General features: G+C 40.3%; 1 protein-coding gene across 5 annotated transcripts in view; it reads left to right on the top strand.

Annotated features, from left to right (window-relative positions):
* Positions 1 to 13,162, top strand: part of Crim1 (cysteine rich transmembrane BMP regulator 1) — a 180,689-nt gene that overhangs the window by 140,395 nt on the left and 27,132 nt on the right. For 4 of the 5 annotated variants that reach the window (XM_047522878.1, XM_047522877.1, XM_047522875.1 and 1 more), the window contains 4 exons: positions 995 to 1,151; positions 3,710 to 3,831; positions 4,973 to 5,182; positions 8,611 to 8,826. In XM_047522878.1, the coding sequence (XP_047378834.1) occupies positions 995 to 1,151; positions 3,710 to 3,831; positions 4,973 to 5,182; positions 8,611 to 8,826 (705 nt within the window). The remainder of the gene's footprint in view (positions 1 to 994; positions 1,152 to 3,709; positions 3,832 to 4,972; positions 5,183 to 8,610; positions 8,827 to 13,162) is intronic. The other variant, XM_047522876.1, reaches the window with a different exon arrangement.

The following is a 13,162-nucleotide window of genomic DNA, read 5'->3' as shown; positions in this document are numbered from 1 at the left end:
TTCTTTAAATTTGATGTTCTTTAAAATTCTACACTTCAGTTCAGAGAGGTCTCAACTTGCTTCATTTATATCAGCCAGCATGCTTTTCCTGCCTTAATATATTTTATTTTCTATATTTTTCTGTTCAGCTCTGTAATGTCCTTTAAAATCCTCTTAAAAGACATAGTGAATCTAGTATCTTCAGTAATTTCTTTTGGCAGTCACCAGCACTTCTCCCCGCTTCTAAAATAATGTAACTGTTGACAACAGGACAGTTGGGTGTCCCTTCAGATTCTGCTAATGGGGGATGGTTTAAACTTTCAGATGGTTTAAACATTAATCATACATTAATATGAATATTTCTCCCACACATTTTTTTAGTTAACTAACTAAATATGCCTAAATACCTGAATGTTTGTCAGCATACAAGAAGAAAAGATATCTAAATAGAGCACTGATAATTTCACTTTCCATCATATTGTAGGAGATGTGCTTTTTTAAAAGGGTAAGAAATCCCTTAGGCCATGTGCTATATGCAGTGTTATGTGAAGCCATCTAATATCCACAAGAGTAAATATAATGTGAACTTTAAATACCTTCATCATCTTTGATGATGTGCAATACAAATAAAATACACAGGGGAATTTGGAGCATAAGTTTCTAATTCCCGTATTTTAACATGAATTACCTACCATCAGTGGTTAGAAGTCACTAATAAAAAATTTTCGTGAAAAAATACCCTCGGTCATTACTCTTCACTTGAAACCTGTTGGATTTGATTAGGCTTCAGAAATCCACTTCTGAGTTGGACTTTGTGTCTTGCTATCAAAGGGTAGAGTCATGTTGTAACCATGAAATAGCACCATGTGCACTATTCCATGATGACTAATGCAGTGGTAGAGCTGAGAAACTTGAGTCTGTGGAAGATGGGAGGATTTGGGGAAGGTTTTGAAGCCACCATGTATCCTGGTCTGTTTACCTTTGGAAGAAACGTGTCATCCATGTGTCTTCACAGGGGAGGAGCTGTGCTCCGGCCTTAAACAAGGCTGCGCCTTGGACTGTCCCTTCGGCTTCCTAACCGATGCCCACAACTGCGAGATCTGTCAGTGCCGCCCACGGCCCAAGAAGTGCAGACCTATAATGTGTGACAAGTATTGTCCACTTGGATACCTGTACGTATTTCTTAATTCAGAAAACCTGCCCTTCGGTGGAACCTGTTGAGATGTTTGCACCCATTCTGTTAGCCATTTGGGTGTGTTTGTGAAGAAGTCAGTCATGTTCCAAGTCCAGATTATCTGTGCTGGTTTTATAGTCATTCAGAAAGCAGGGAAAGAAATGTGTCTCCAAAGGAAAGAGTGAAGTCTTATTCTTGCTCTTTTGTGTAAATGTACCAAAAACACTCTGTGTCTGCTGTGTGAGACTTCCAGATCCTTTCAACACTACCCCAGGGCAGTGGGGATAGAATTGTCATCGGTTAGTGGCACGGCTTTTCACAGCTGTCCTAGGAACTGCTTTGTGATACTTTATTTAACCCATACAGTCAACAGCCACTCCTTCGTCATACTGGGTACCCTGCCTGCCATGCTGACATATCTAACTCTGGAGCTAGTCAACATTTCATGTTTTCTTTACATGACAGATTTTATGAGTTTCCTTGGAGATGAGGTCCATGGCTTGTATTTTTAAATATTTATTGAGTCAGCCCCTACAAAAATCTGGATTATTCCATGAGGGAAATAAACATTTCATATTTGTTTCTTTAGTCTCAGTATAGACCAAAATGCTATTATTTCAATTTATTTCTACCTTTTATGACGAGCTAATCCATTTAAAAACAAATTACTTTTCAGAATCTTATTTTATCATTTTTTCTTCTTGCTTTCTTCCATTTCAATCTTTGTGTCTTTCCAATTTATTTAGAGTTATATCAAATTATATGGAACTTAGATCCATCATCTTTTGTCCATCTTTCTTCATTCATTTTTTTTCCTTCCTTTTGAAAATTCTCAATTGGAATAGATCTTCATTCTCAATTTTAATTGGATACTTAAGTTGAAAACATTTTTCTTAAAAATGCTCCAAATAAACATAAACCATCATTTTCTTAATTCTAAAATATGAGATCAGTAAAAGCATAGTTATTTCACTACTTAACTGCTAATGTAAGATAAAGTATCATCAGCATTATAATAGCAGCCACTTGCTAGTGTTATGACAGTTCAGAATCAAGGCTACTTGCAAACTCAACCTTCATCTTTGAGGGAAATTTCTTGGTAGATTATAGATTGCATTTTGCATTCATTCACGGGGAGCCCAGTTGACTGTCATGGGTAACTGGCTCTTTTACTAAGGAGAACATGTGTTTAAGGACAACCTTTGAAAAAGAAATCTTGACTAGATAGGCTATAGGAGTATTAGGACAAAGGTGGCCTTCCCTGCCCCTTGGTGAACCATCAGCTCGTGCATACAGCAGATGCTGACAGTTCGGATGGAGGATTCACGGATGCGTGAACAAACAATGAACAGCAAATCTCAAAAATGATGCAATATATGACATAAAGCTGTCATTCATTTACCTTATTATGTAGAAATAAAGGAGTAGACCCTAGTGTACACTACTTATTTCACTTAGCAAAATGTATTTTAGTTGTCACTTGAACAGACATAACTTGTCAAAGGTTTCTCATAGGACCATCATCTTCTAGAGCGCCTTCACTTGTCCATGAGAAAGAACAGGAATTCTGTTTCAGTTGACTGCCACTTTAGTGTTGCTTGGGATGGAACATGAAGGTAAATAGAATAGTTATTTTTTTCCTCTGAGGTGTAGAAACTCAGCTAGGACCAGGCCTATAGAGGAGATGCTAAGCCTGCGAGTGCTCAGTACTGCAGTGTGGAGAGTGGGTGAGCTTCTTGTGTTACTCTCTTTTTGAAGAAAATTAAGTAGTGTTGGTAAGAAATTTTTTTGTCCAAAAAATCTCCACTTAATGTTTTTTATAAATGTCTATTTATTTATTTGATATTGATGTTATTTCAACACAGAATATGGATAAGCTTATTAAGGAGAATAAAAAAGTTCCTCCAAACTTTTTCCTTTACTCCTCTGCACTTAGGACATACCTAATGGATGGAGGATATTCTTTCCTACCTGGACCTAATGAAGTAATTACTGGACCTTGATTGTGGGGCCTCTTAATAAGGCTTTTGCTCTTTATCAACATTCATATAGCCCTTTCTGGTCTGCAGGTCCTTAAGTCTTCTCTTCCTATCTTCTATAAGTTCAGTAGATACCTCTCTAAAATTTTTACTAGTGTCTAGAATTTCTCAGGGAATGTGATCATGTGAGGAATTCTGCAATCCTAACAAAATAAAGATTTTGAGCCTAATGCTAATCTCCAACATTGATGGATCCTTCACCTTCGTATTATACAGTTACACGTGCATTTTTTATATTGGTACCACTTTTCCTAATTAAATCAATAATCATGTCATTGAGATTCTGACCAGCATGTCCCAGAAACACAGAAGTGCCCAGGCAGTTCTAAACCTCGGTCATGGTGGGTGGTGATCCACCCACAGGGATCTAATTACATGTCACCCTAGGAGTTTTAACAGCAGAAGTCCAGTCATTCTGCTTAAATGGCAATATCACTTCATTGACCCTTGGTCTGAGTGGTTGGGCATCATTTGAGACTTTGATTTTCTGACCTCTGGCAAAATTTTAATTACCCAGGAAGAATAAGCATGGCTGTGACATCTGTCGCTGTAGGAAATGTCCGGAGCTCCCATGCAGTAAAATCTGCCCCTTGGGCTTCCAGCAAGACAATCATGGCTGTCTTATCTGCAAGTGCAGAGGTAAGTGTGAACACACAGCCCTTCCCCCTTAAAGCAGCCAGGGCTACAGGAACAAAGAGCAGAAGGACATCCTGTAAATGGAATGGTTTAAGTGATTGCTGCCTGCTCTGACACAATTGTCACTCTCCGTGGGACCCCACGGGACTCCTTTTTCATTTCATCTTAATGGAATAAAAGGGCTCAGAACAGAATTTAAACGAAGCCTATGATGGATAAGCACATTGACCAAATTAATCACTTCCTAGCTCTTCACTTTTGCTTGTCTCAGGAACTTTAGCCTAGAGCAAAAGTTTATCTTGGCCTCTGTAAAGTCCCCCTCTGTTCAGAAATGGGACTGATACAACTAACAGTGAAGAACCTCCTTTCAGTGCCCTTGAGGTTGGTGCAGTTGAAGATATGCTCGTGCATTTCATAACAGTTTTCTGTGAGAATTTAGACGTGGACTGAGTAGCACATGCCAGGCTAGAACCGCATGTAAGCATACATCCCAAGCGTCCCCACTTGCTGAGACGTCCTGCTGCAGGCCACTCCTGAAGTCATTAAGTGTGCACCCAGATTACCATTCCTGCCCTTTTCTCAGCCCTGCCCTGCTACCCATCCAGTTTGTTGTAGTTATTAACATGATACATTGATTAAGCAATAAAAGATCACTAAAGTTTGCTCAGCCGTTTTTCAAAGTTAGACAGTTACCACCTTAATGGTGTTTTGAGGAGGTCAGAGTAAACAAACCTCTAGTCAATTGCTTCAGTTGTTCTACAGAACAAAAATCTGTTCATTGCAAGAGGCCCAGGGTTTCCCTACTAGACAAAGCTTCTAGAGAAATGATTCTCCATCTATTAAACATATATGAAGCATTCATCATAAAATCAGTTTGATTATTATGTGAAATACGACAGGGAAAGGAATAAAAGTTAGCCTGCTAATAGGAAAGAAACATATGAGTAAGCTTTTCTCTTTTTTCTTCTTTCAAGATTAAAAGCCTGTTGACTTAAATTCTTTTCCTGAGCATTTCCCATTGTCACTTGACTGTCCTTCATAGACGTAGTTGTTGGTGGCCAAGTTCCATCCCCTATAAGAACACAACAGGTACTTCTCCTGTGCTGTAGCTGCTTCTTCACCAGGCTGCCTTCTGTCTGTCCAGAGGTCCCTGCTTCCGCCAGGCCACCTGTCCAGTCAGGCACATGTCTGTCCATGGATGGCCATCATCATAAAAATGAGGAAAGCTGGCATGATGGGTGCCGGGAATGCTACTGTCACAATGGACGGGAAATGTGTGCCCTGATCACCTGCCCAGTGCCTGCCTGTGGCAACCCCACCATTCATCCTGGACAGTGCTGCCCGTCATGCGCAGGTAACAGCTGACTGTCCTCTCACGTGTTTCAAATGCAGAGGGTTCCTGCCTCGCAGGGCCTCATGTGCACCTGTGACTCTGGGGGAAATATGGGGATGACCCCGGGACACTTTTCAGCTCTCCGTGCCTTCTGTAAACAACAGCCACAGAATCGGCCGAGTACTGTAAATGATTAGCAAAAGACCAGAGAAATTTCTGAAGCTCTAGAAACTGTATTTTTGAGTGGTTTACTCAATTATATTGATTTTTAAACTACTTGTTTGTAAAGGATGTGGGCTTATGTACTTAAATCCAGCTCTCTGTTTTACTGATAGTGTATTAAAGCTGACTGTTTTAGTTAATTTGAGGGGATTGGTGCTAGTTTTATTACATAAAAGCTTACCTCTTATCCACTGATATCCTGCGAGGGAAAGAATTACCAAAGTCTGTGGCTGTTGCTGTTTTTTAAATCAATGGACATGTGGCATTCTTGCCAAGTGGAGAAGTCTAGAGTGACCACACATTTAAAGTCATAATAACAGTAATCGAAGTAAGTTACTAGAAGGACAGAACAGATTTTTAATTAATGGGGGTCTGAATTACAGTTGTCAAAAACAGTAATTATTATCATAATTTCTCATCTAGTGCCTTTTTTCTAATGCGCTCATCATAGTTCCATATCTGTTATTTTTTCCTCTGATGCAGGGTTAGGGGAACAATACTTAGACTGTCTTTCATTAGGGAAAAAAAACATAGAAATATTAACTCTCTTACCGAAAGCAAAAGAGTCAGCTGAAAGACCAGGGAGAAGTGGGGTCTCCTGATTCTCACATAGGGTTTCTTTCAAAGTACAAGTCAACTGTCATATTTTGAAGTCATGATTATTTTTCCTCTGGTCCCGCATCTCCATATGGATAAGTCCATTTGTGTAACGGGTATAGGAAGGAGCCTGAGGTCTGGCCCTTTTGCACCAAGGCACCTTGGAAGGAAAGTGGCTCCTGCTAGCCATAGTGCACCTGCGTTGCATCCCATGTCATGGGACACATAAAGTTCCTTCAGCTCTGAGATTCTGTATACCTCAGTAATTATTCCATCAACCTGGCAGGCAGCTCCCATACATCTGTAGAGGACCAGGTTGCAATGCAGAAGAAATAACTTGACTTTTGTTTCCCCAGAGTTCAGTTAGATACTCCCTGCTTCAAAACTTTTCCTTTTTCACTATTTTCCTAGTTAAATGTGAAAAACCATGGTGTCCGCCAGATCAGAAGGTAAATAAGCAGTTTAATGAGATAGGATTCTGTATTGACTCTTTGGGGAACGAAAAATAATTTGTTCCCTTAAGACCTGTGTTTTAATTACAGATGTGAATGCATAGAGTGCAGACCTGCATCTGACTGTCTCTTAAACATACATATGCTCAGTGAGGAAGTCTAGGAGTCAGATCAGTGTCAGTGCAGAGTCATGACCAAGAAGAGATGTCTGATCCAAAACTGAAAGTCAGTAAATCCAGAAGTATGTTTCTCTGTTAGAGATTACAGAACTCTCATATAATGTTGGCATATTAGTGAAGGTGTGCAACTGTGTGCATATACGTGTACAAACACATTCTTATGTATGAGTGTGTAGTCATGCTTTTTCCAAAATCTTGTCTTTAATGGATTGCCACCTGCAGATTCTTCCTACTAGAAGCCCTAGAGCCATTTGTACCTGTGGACTGTACTTCAGAGACTCGCCTCCTCCATTCAGGGACACCTGATTTTTTTCTTGATTGAGTGAACAGCAATCAAACTCCTAAGAGAATAGTCATCAGATGATACCATCTCTTTTATTTTTCTCTTTCTCCATCCTCTTTTTCTTTCCTCTCCATCTCTCCAGGCCCCCTTGTGTTTTTCCTTGTGTCATATGATAGAGGAAGGGGAATAGGGAGATAGGACACCTTCAGGCACACACATCTCCTCCTTCCCACCCATTCCATGTCCAATTTAAAAGGGTGACAGTTGTTAGTCCTCTCAGAACCCTTTTTGAGTGCAGTAAGGGAGCCTTCTTCCAACATTAGTTTGTTGGCACACTCTTGAACAATTTTTCTTTCTTTATAAAGCACAGGAAATGTACGTTCATCATCATTTCCCAGCTCGTCTTTGGTTCCAATTACCTTCATCTGTGCTGTTTGTGAACTAGAAAGTTTGGAGCAGTTGCTTGTGAAAGTAAGACTGACTAATGTCAGCTTTCTGAGCTGACATTTCCCCTTGGTCAAAGTTCCCTTGAAGATGCAGCTGTACTGAAAGTTACTTCCTTCACTGGAAGTTGGCCCACACCACTTTATTTCATCAGTATCATTAGCTCTCATGCCGACCCTAGGAGATTGCAGCTCTGAGCATCTCTGCACAGGCAGGGTGGTTCTCTTGGGGCCTGAGGTCCATGGAGCTTTAGGCATGAGCCAGCCGTGATGTCTCCAGACTGTTTCTCAGCAGGACTCCACACTGTCAACACCTCCTTGAAGTGCGTGTTGTGTTTGGACTACACGAATATGGTTAATGTCTTCATTCTTTTCATTTTCCCAGCCCAACTTCAGGGCAACTCCCAGGGCCTCTCCAGACATTCCAACATTAAATTCCCTCTCTATCATTATCATCTCACCAAGGGACCAAAATCAGCTCTCCTCTGGGGAAAGAAATCATAGTTATCATCAGCTTCTAGGCACTTACCTCTCTGGACGATGATATCGCCAAACAAATGTTTAGTCTCAGGTGAGAGTTTTCAGACTGTTGATTCCACAGGAGCATTCCTGCTCAGTGTGCTGGCGGCCGGCTGAGATTAGGTGTGGCCTGTTGACAGCAGGACGTATTTCCAAGCATAAAAGTGCTCAGGATCCCAGAGATAATGAAATGGATAGGGCATACATCATTTGGAAGTTTTGTTTAACTGGAAGTCTATCCATTATCCAAACAACCATAGGCATGGGTTCCAGGCCCTTGAATGCTCTCCATACTCTGAGCTCGCAGTTTCCACATTTGAGAAACAGAACTACAGTGCCTACCTCACAAGGTCGATGTAAAGAATAAGTGTAGAGCACTTAGCTGGGAATTGATTGGACCGCTCCAAGCATTCAGTAAATGGAAGGCCTTTATTTAGGCAACTGCACCTTCTTAGGGATTCCCGAATAGAATTCCCTCCCTGTCATTTAATTCTTATTGAATTCTTTCATGATTATTGACAGACGCAAGCCACTTGAGCCTCACTTCCTGAGATTTGCTGTTCTGCCATTGTCTTCTCTTTCCATGCGTGGAATATTTCTCCTCTTCATTATTCTCTTGATGAGAGTAGAATAAGATACTCCTCAGACGATTCCTCCTTTTTCTCCCTTAAAGCAAATGGTACCAGGTTCTTCAAGAGCTGGAAAGACTGCAAATGGATAACTCCGTGTGGTTTGATGTTGTTTCATTCCCCAGATGACTTCGTGGTCCAGAAGCCAGAGCTCAGCACTCCTTCCATTTGCCATGCACCCGGAGGAGAATACTTTGTGGAAGGAGAAACGTGGAATATCGACTCCTGTACTCAGTGCACCTGCCACAGTGGCCGGGTACTGTGTGAGACAGAGGTGTGCCCACCGCTGCTCTGCCAGAACCCCTCACGCACCCAGGACTCCTGCTGCCCTCAGTGTACAGGTAACCAATGTGGCACCTCAGCACCCCACTGGCCGGGGAGGACACAGCTTTGGGTGTTTCATTTTGCAGGGCCAGCAGGTCAGGGTGAACCCCACCTGGGAGCACGCCAAACTTCGCAACTTGGGCAGGAACATCAGGCAGCCTGCCTCCTAAATTCATTCCCCTCTATCAGCCATATACTTGTGCAATCAGTTTGCCTTGCACCTGAGTTAACTTTGAAAAAGAAAGGTGATTGTGTGTTTCTGACATTTTCTTCCTTAACCCTACATCTCAGACTCTGGGAATAAAACTGAATATAGTTATTCTGCACCAAATCATTCCAAATTTTGCTATTGTGAGACGTCATCTTTGTCTCTTAACAAATAGGAGGAACAGTTATTGATAATGCAAATAAAATTATTGAAAAGATGTGAAGGTGGTGCAGATACTTTGAAATGTGCCTAATGCCACTGCCTCAAACCTATAATGATGAATTAGTTAAGACTCAAGAGTATTAAGTGACTAACTTTGCATATGTATGTAGAGTATTATTATTTTCTTTCTTTTTTCTTAGACCTTAGGTAAATTTATGGTCATGAAAGAAATATGGTCTAATGAAAATTTTTTAGGATTTTAAACATAAGTTACTGGGTTTATAACTAAAATAGCACTTCTAATTAACAATGACTTTTTTAAAAGTTATTTTATTTTCACATATAAAATTACCAAGTTAGCAGAACAACTGGTTTTATTTTGGTGTTCCTTAAACTTCCCATCCTTTCAAATTATGTCAGTAACTGCTTAACCTGCTGAGCATATATCGTTAAAGCATTTCTACTCAGTAAAATGTAAACCCTTATATGTTATTATTTTTTAATTGGTTATCTAGTTGCTTCTTCAGAATCTATTGTTCCAGCATATTCAGTATCTAAGTCCTTCAAAGATTCATGTTGATGGTGTTTTCTGAACTGCATCAGGTGAACATGTAGGGATAGCCACATAATTTGCCACCATCACCATGCATTGCAGCCAAGGTATCATCGTCTTAGAACAAAATCTTTGGTATAATTAGCAGCCTTATTAATCTGACAAGTTTAATTAATGGACATCTTTTCTAGCATAAGAAATAGTTCGTATGTGTTCAGTTTTTAGGACGTTTGACCTATGCCCACTGTATTTTTATCATTATCATTGTTGTTCCCAGATCAATACCCTGCTGATTGTTGTTCCTATTAATAAAGAGCCTTGACTGTTCACATCCTCCTGGTAGAAATCATCGGAGTGTTCTGGTCATTGGTGACAATGAGCTTATGTCTATTCAGTTACAGATAGCTCTGCAATGTCTGAATTGAGCCACGGGGATTATGAGATTTAATGAAAATAGAAATGACTCCTATCATGTAGAGCAATAGTCCAAAAGAAGAAGCCAAACAACCCAGTGTTCCAGTTAAGTAAATAGTGATTAAGGAGGAGGAGAACGGCCTTGAAAAGGAGGATTTAAGGGTGCACGTAGCCCAGGGAGCTTTGCTGAAGAAGTGCCCTTGCTGCCATGTGGTCCAGGATCACAGCGAACACGGAATTGATGGTGGGAGGGATGGTGGGGAAGGCACTTTTCGAGGACCACTAGCCCAAATTCATTGGTGGGACCCCTGACTAGACTAGAGGTGAACCTAGAAAGAAAAGGAGAGCTCTGTGGAAATGGGCCTCCTGAGAGTGCCCCGGCCTGGTTTCTTGGACAGGATGCACATGTGCCAAACTCCACAGGTCCAGCAAGCAAGGAGGGGCATTCCTGCACTCCCCTTAGATTGAGCAAGCTCCCAAATGGCTTTGACTTTTCACTCATAAAGTTGGACCTGGGTGATGCTTTATTATTTTTTTTCCATATAACTTGAGAGAAACTTCAATGATATCCCTCATCTTAAACCTTAGGACTTTTTATTTTAAATGTCAGTATTCCAAAGGTAATTCTTACATCTGTGAATACATGTAGCTGGAATAATCTATATTTTAAAATGAGCTACCTCCCCTGCCATGGATTTTTCTGAACTTTCCATTCATAACTGTATTATAGCAATAAAAGATAAAAAAGTCTTAAAAACTCAAATCAGTTTCTTCACAGCATAGTAAACTTCAAACGTATCGTTGATTGGCATATTACACGTCTAGAAAAATACCATTTCTAATCTTAGGACACTTGTATTCTGAAATGGTCTGAAGTGATGCACTGTACACAAGAATGACCGCACACTTCATGGTGTTCCCATTTCTGAGATACCCTGTCATCCCTCACCTTCCTCTGGGCTGACTTAGAGCAAAGTCTTGAACTGAGATGGGCTCATGAAGACAGATGAAGCATCCCTGCGGGCACCCTGATTCCCCAGAGTAAAAATGAGCTACAATAGAATAGCATTTGTTTCTTCTAACTTTTAAATTTTTTTCAAGTTTTATTTTCTAGAGGTGGAAGAAAAGTATAGCAGAGAAGAGAGAGGGAGGTAGAAACAAAAAAAAGTGTATGATCACCAGTTAAAAAGCAGCAATAAAAATGAAAGGAGTTAATGTTTGGAAGCAGAAGTAGAAAGAAGGCAGGTCTCTGAGGCAGAAAATGTGGGAAGAAATGCTCAAAGAAAGAACATAACAGAGGCAAGATTACTTTCCAGTCAGGGTTTGGTGGAAGCACCTGACATAGTGGAAGAACACTACACACTGTGCATCCCACACTGTGACTCACCAGGACACATCCTGGTGTCCTTTGGGGTCTTCTCTGTACCTCAATAAGAAGCCTCTGGAGTCTAAAATTTTCATTTTCACTGTCATTCATTGCTTTATTACCACTGTCCCTGCTTCCTCGTCTCAATTTTTAGGTGCAGAGTTGGGCATTACTTGCAAGAGCCAAGCTAATGTGACCCATAGAACCTTTGTGATTTGCAGGTCCCATTGTGGATAAGCATGAGTTGTGCTTATTTCCAGCCAAAGCACAAGTTAACAGTGACCAGTCTCTTAAAAGAAGAAATTATCCCTGAGCAGAGATGACTTCAAAAAGGTCACTGAGAAAGTAGTCCCATTTTACTGTCTTTAGTCTCCTCTATATGAATGGAATCTGTGGAACCATACCTGAAATAGGACTCAGGTTGCATTGGGAGCAGTAGAACCAATGGCTGCTGTTCTTTCACAGTGCTTCTGCCTTCCAGGCTGGTAATAGGAGAGATGATAATATTTAAGGAGAGAATTTGGGCCAATTCTGTTATGTTATGCTGGCCTCCCTCTGGCCCTCAGAAAGGTCCCCAGACCAGCAACTTCCCTGGTCCTCAAAGAGACTCTTGTCAAGTCAAACTTGTTGGCCATAGGGTGTATTCATAAAGCAGATGGAAGGAGAATGTGACATTTAGAGTTTCTGCATCATGCAATAACTTCATGTCTGTCTCAGTTATTTCAGTTCCATGGCTCAAAATAGCAGAGTTCATGCAGTTGATTGAGAAAGGAACGTATCATTGAGAAAATGTAGTTCTCTTAGGGGTTTGCCAAGTATGACTGCTATGGTTCTTTCTGGACTCTTGAAGTGCTTTCTTTCATCAGAGAGATTGTGATATTTCTCAGATGGAAACCTTACTAACTTACATTTTCTTTTCTCATATCTGAAAGATTTCTACTTGGGGTTTCAGTTTTTGTTAATTAATTTTATTAATTCCAGTTTAGCTCATAAACTCAAATGGAAGACAATACACTTCTCAATCTGATAATGAACCTGTAACATCCAAAGAAATGCCTGGGATTTCTGATGATGCTCTTTTCTATTTCAAGTTGTAGTTTGATCTAGGGACCCTCTGGTCTAAGTCTTTAAATAGGAAAGACACAGATGACTTGCAGATAGTTTCTCTGCAAGTGGTTATATCCCTGTGTGAGATTTAGATTTCTCATCTTTTCAACCATTAATGTGAAACCTAAACTTTGGGAAGTAAGTTTGGTGTTTTTTGAAAGTCTGATAGGATGAAAATCTGTTCAGGTATAAATTCATAAGGATTGCACGTAGCTGTAAGTAAAAGGAAAAAGTGGCTACAAGTTTTAAACAAGTAGAGGTTTATTTTGCATCCATTATAAGAGGTTGGAGACACATGTGTATCAACATTGACTCAGTGGCTCAGTGATATTGAGGTCTTTCTGTAAAGGTATGATAAGGATGTTACAGCTACAGTCAGCACACGCATTGCTTTTGCATCCAGTTTAGCTCATGAAGTGGAATGAAAGATATGCATCTCAATATAGTAGTAAATCCATAAATAAGTAGCAAGTGAAAAATAATAGTTCTGTTAATTGCAGGTATTGCTCATTTATTGCTGGAGATAATGCATGCTTTCTAAGA

This window comes from Sciurus carolinensis, chromosome 13, assembly GCF_902686445.1.
Source record: "Sciurus carolinensis chromosome 13, mSciCar1.2, whole genome shotgun sequence".
NCBI lineage: Eukaryota > Metazoa > Chordata > Mammalia > Rodentia > Sciuridae > Sciurus > Sciurus carolinensis.
This window is presented reverse-complemented; position numbering and strand designations above follow the sequence as displayed.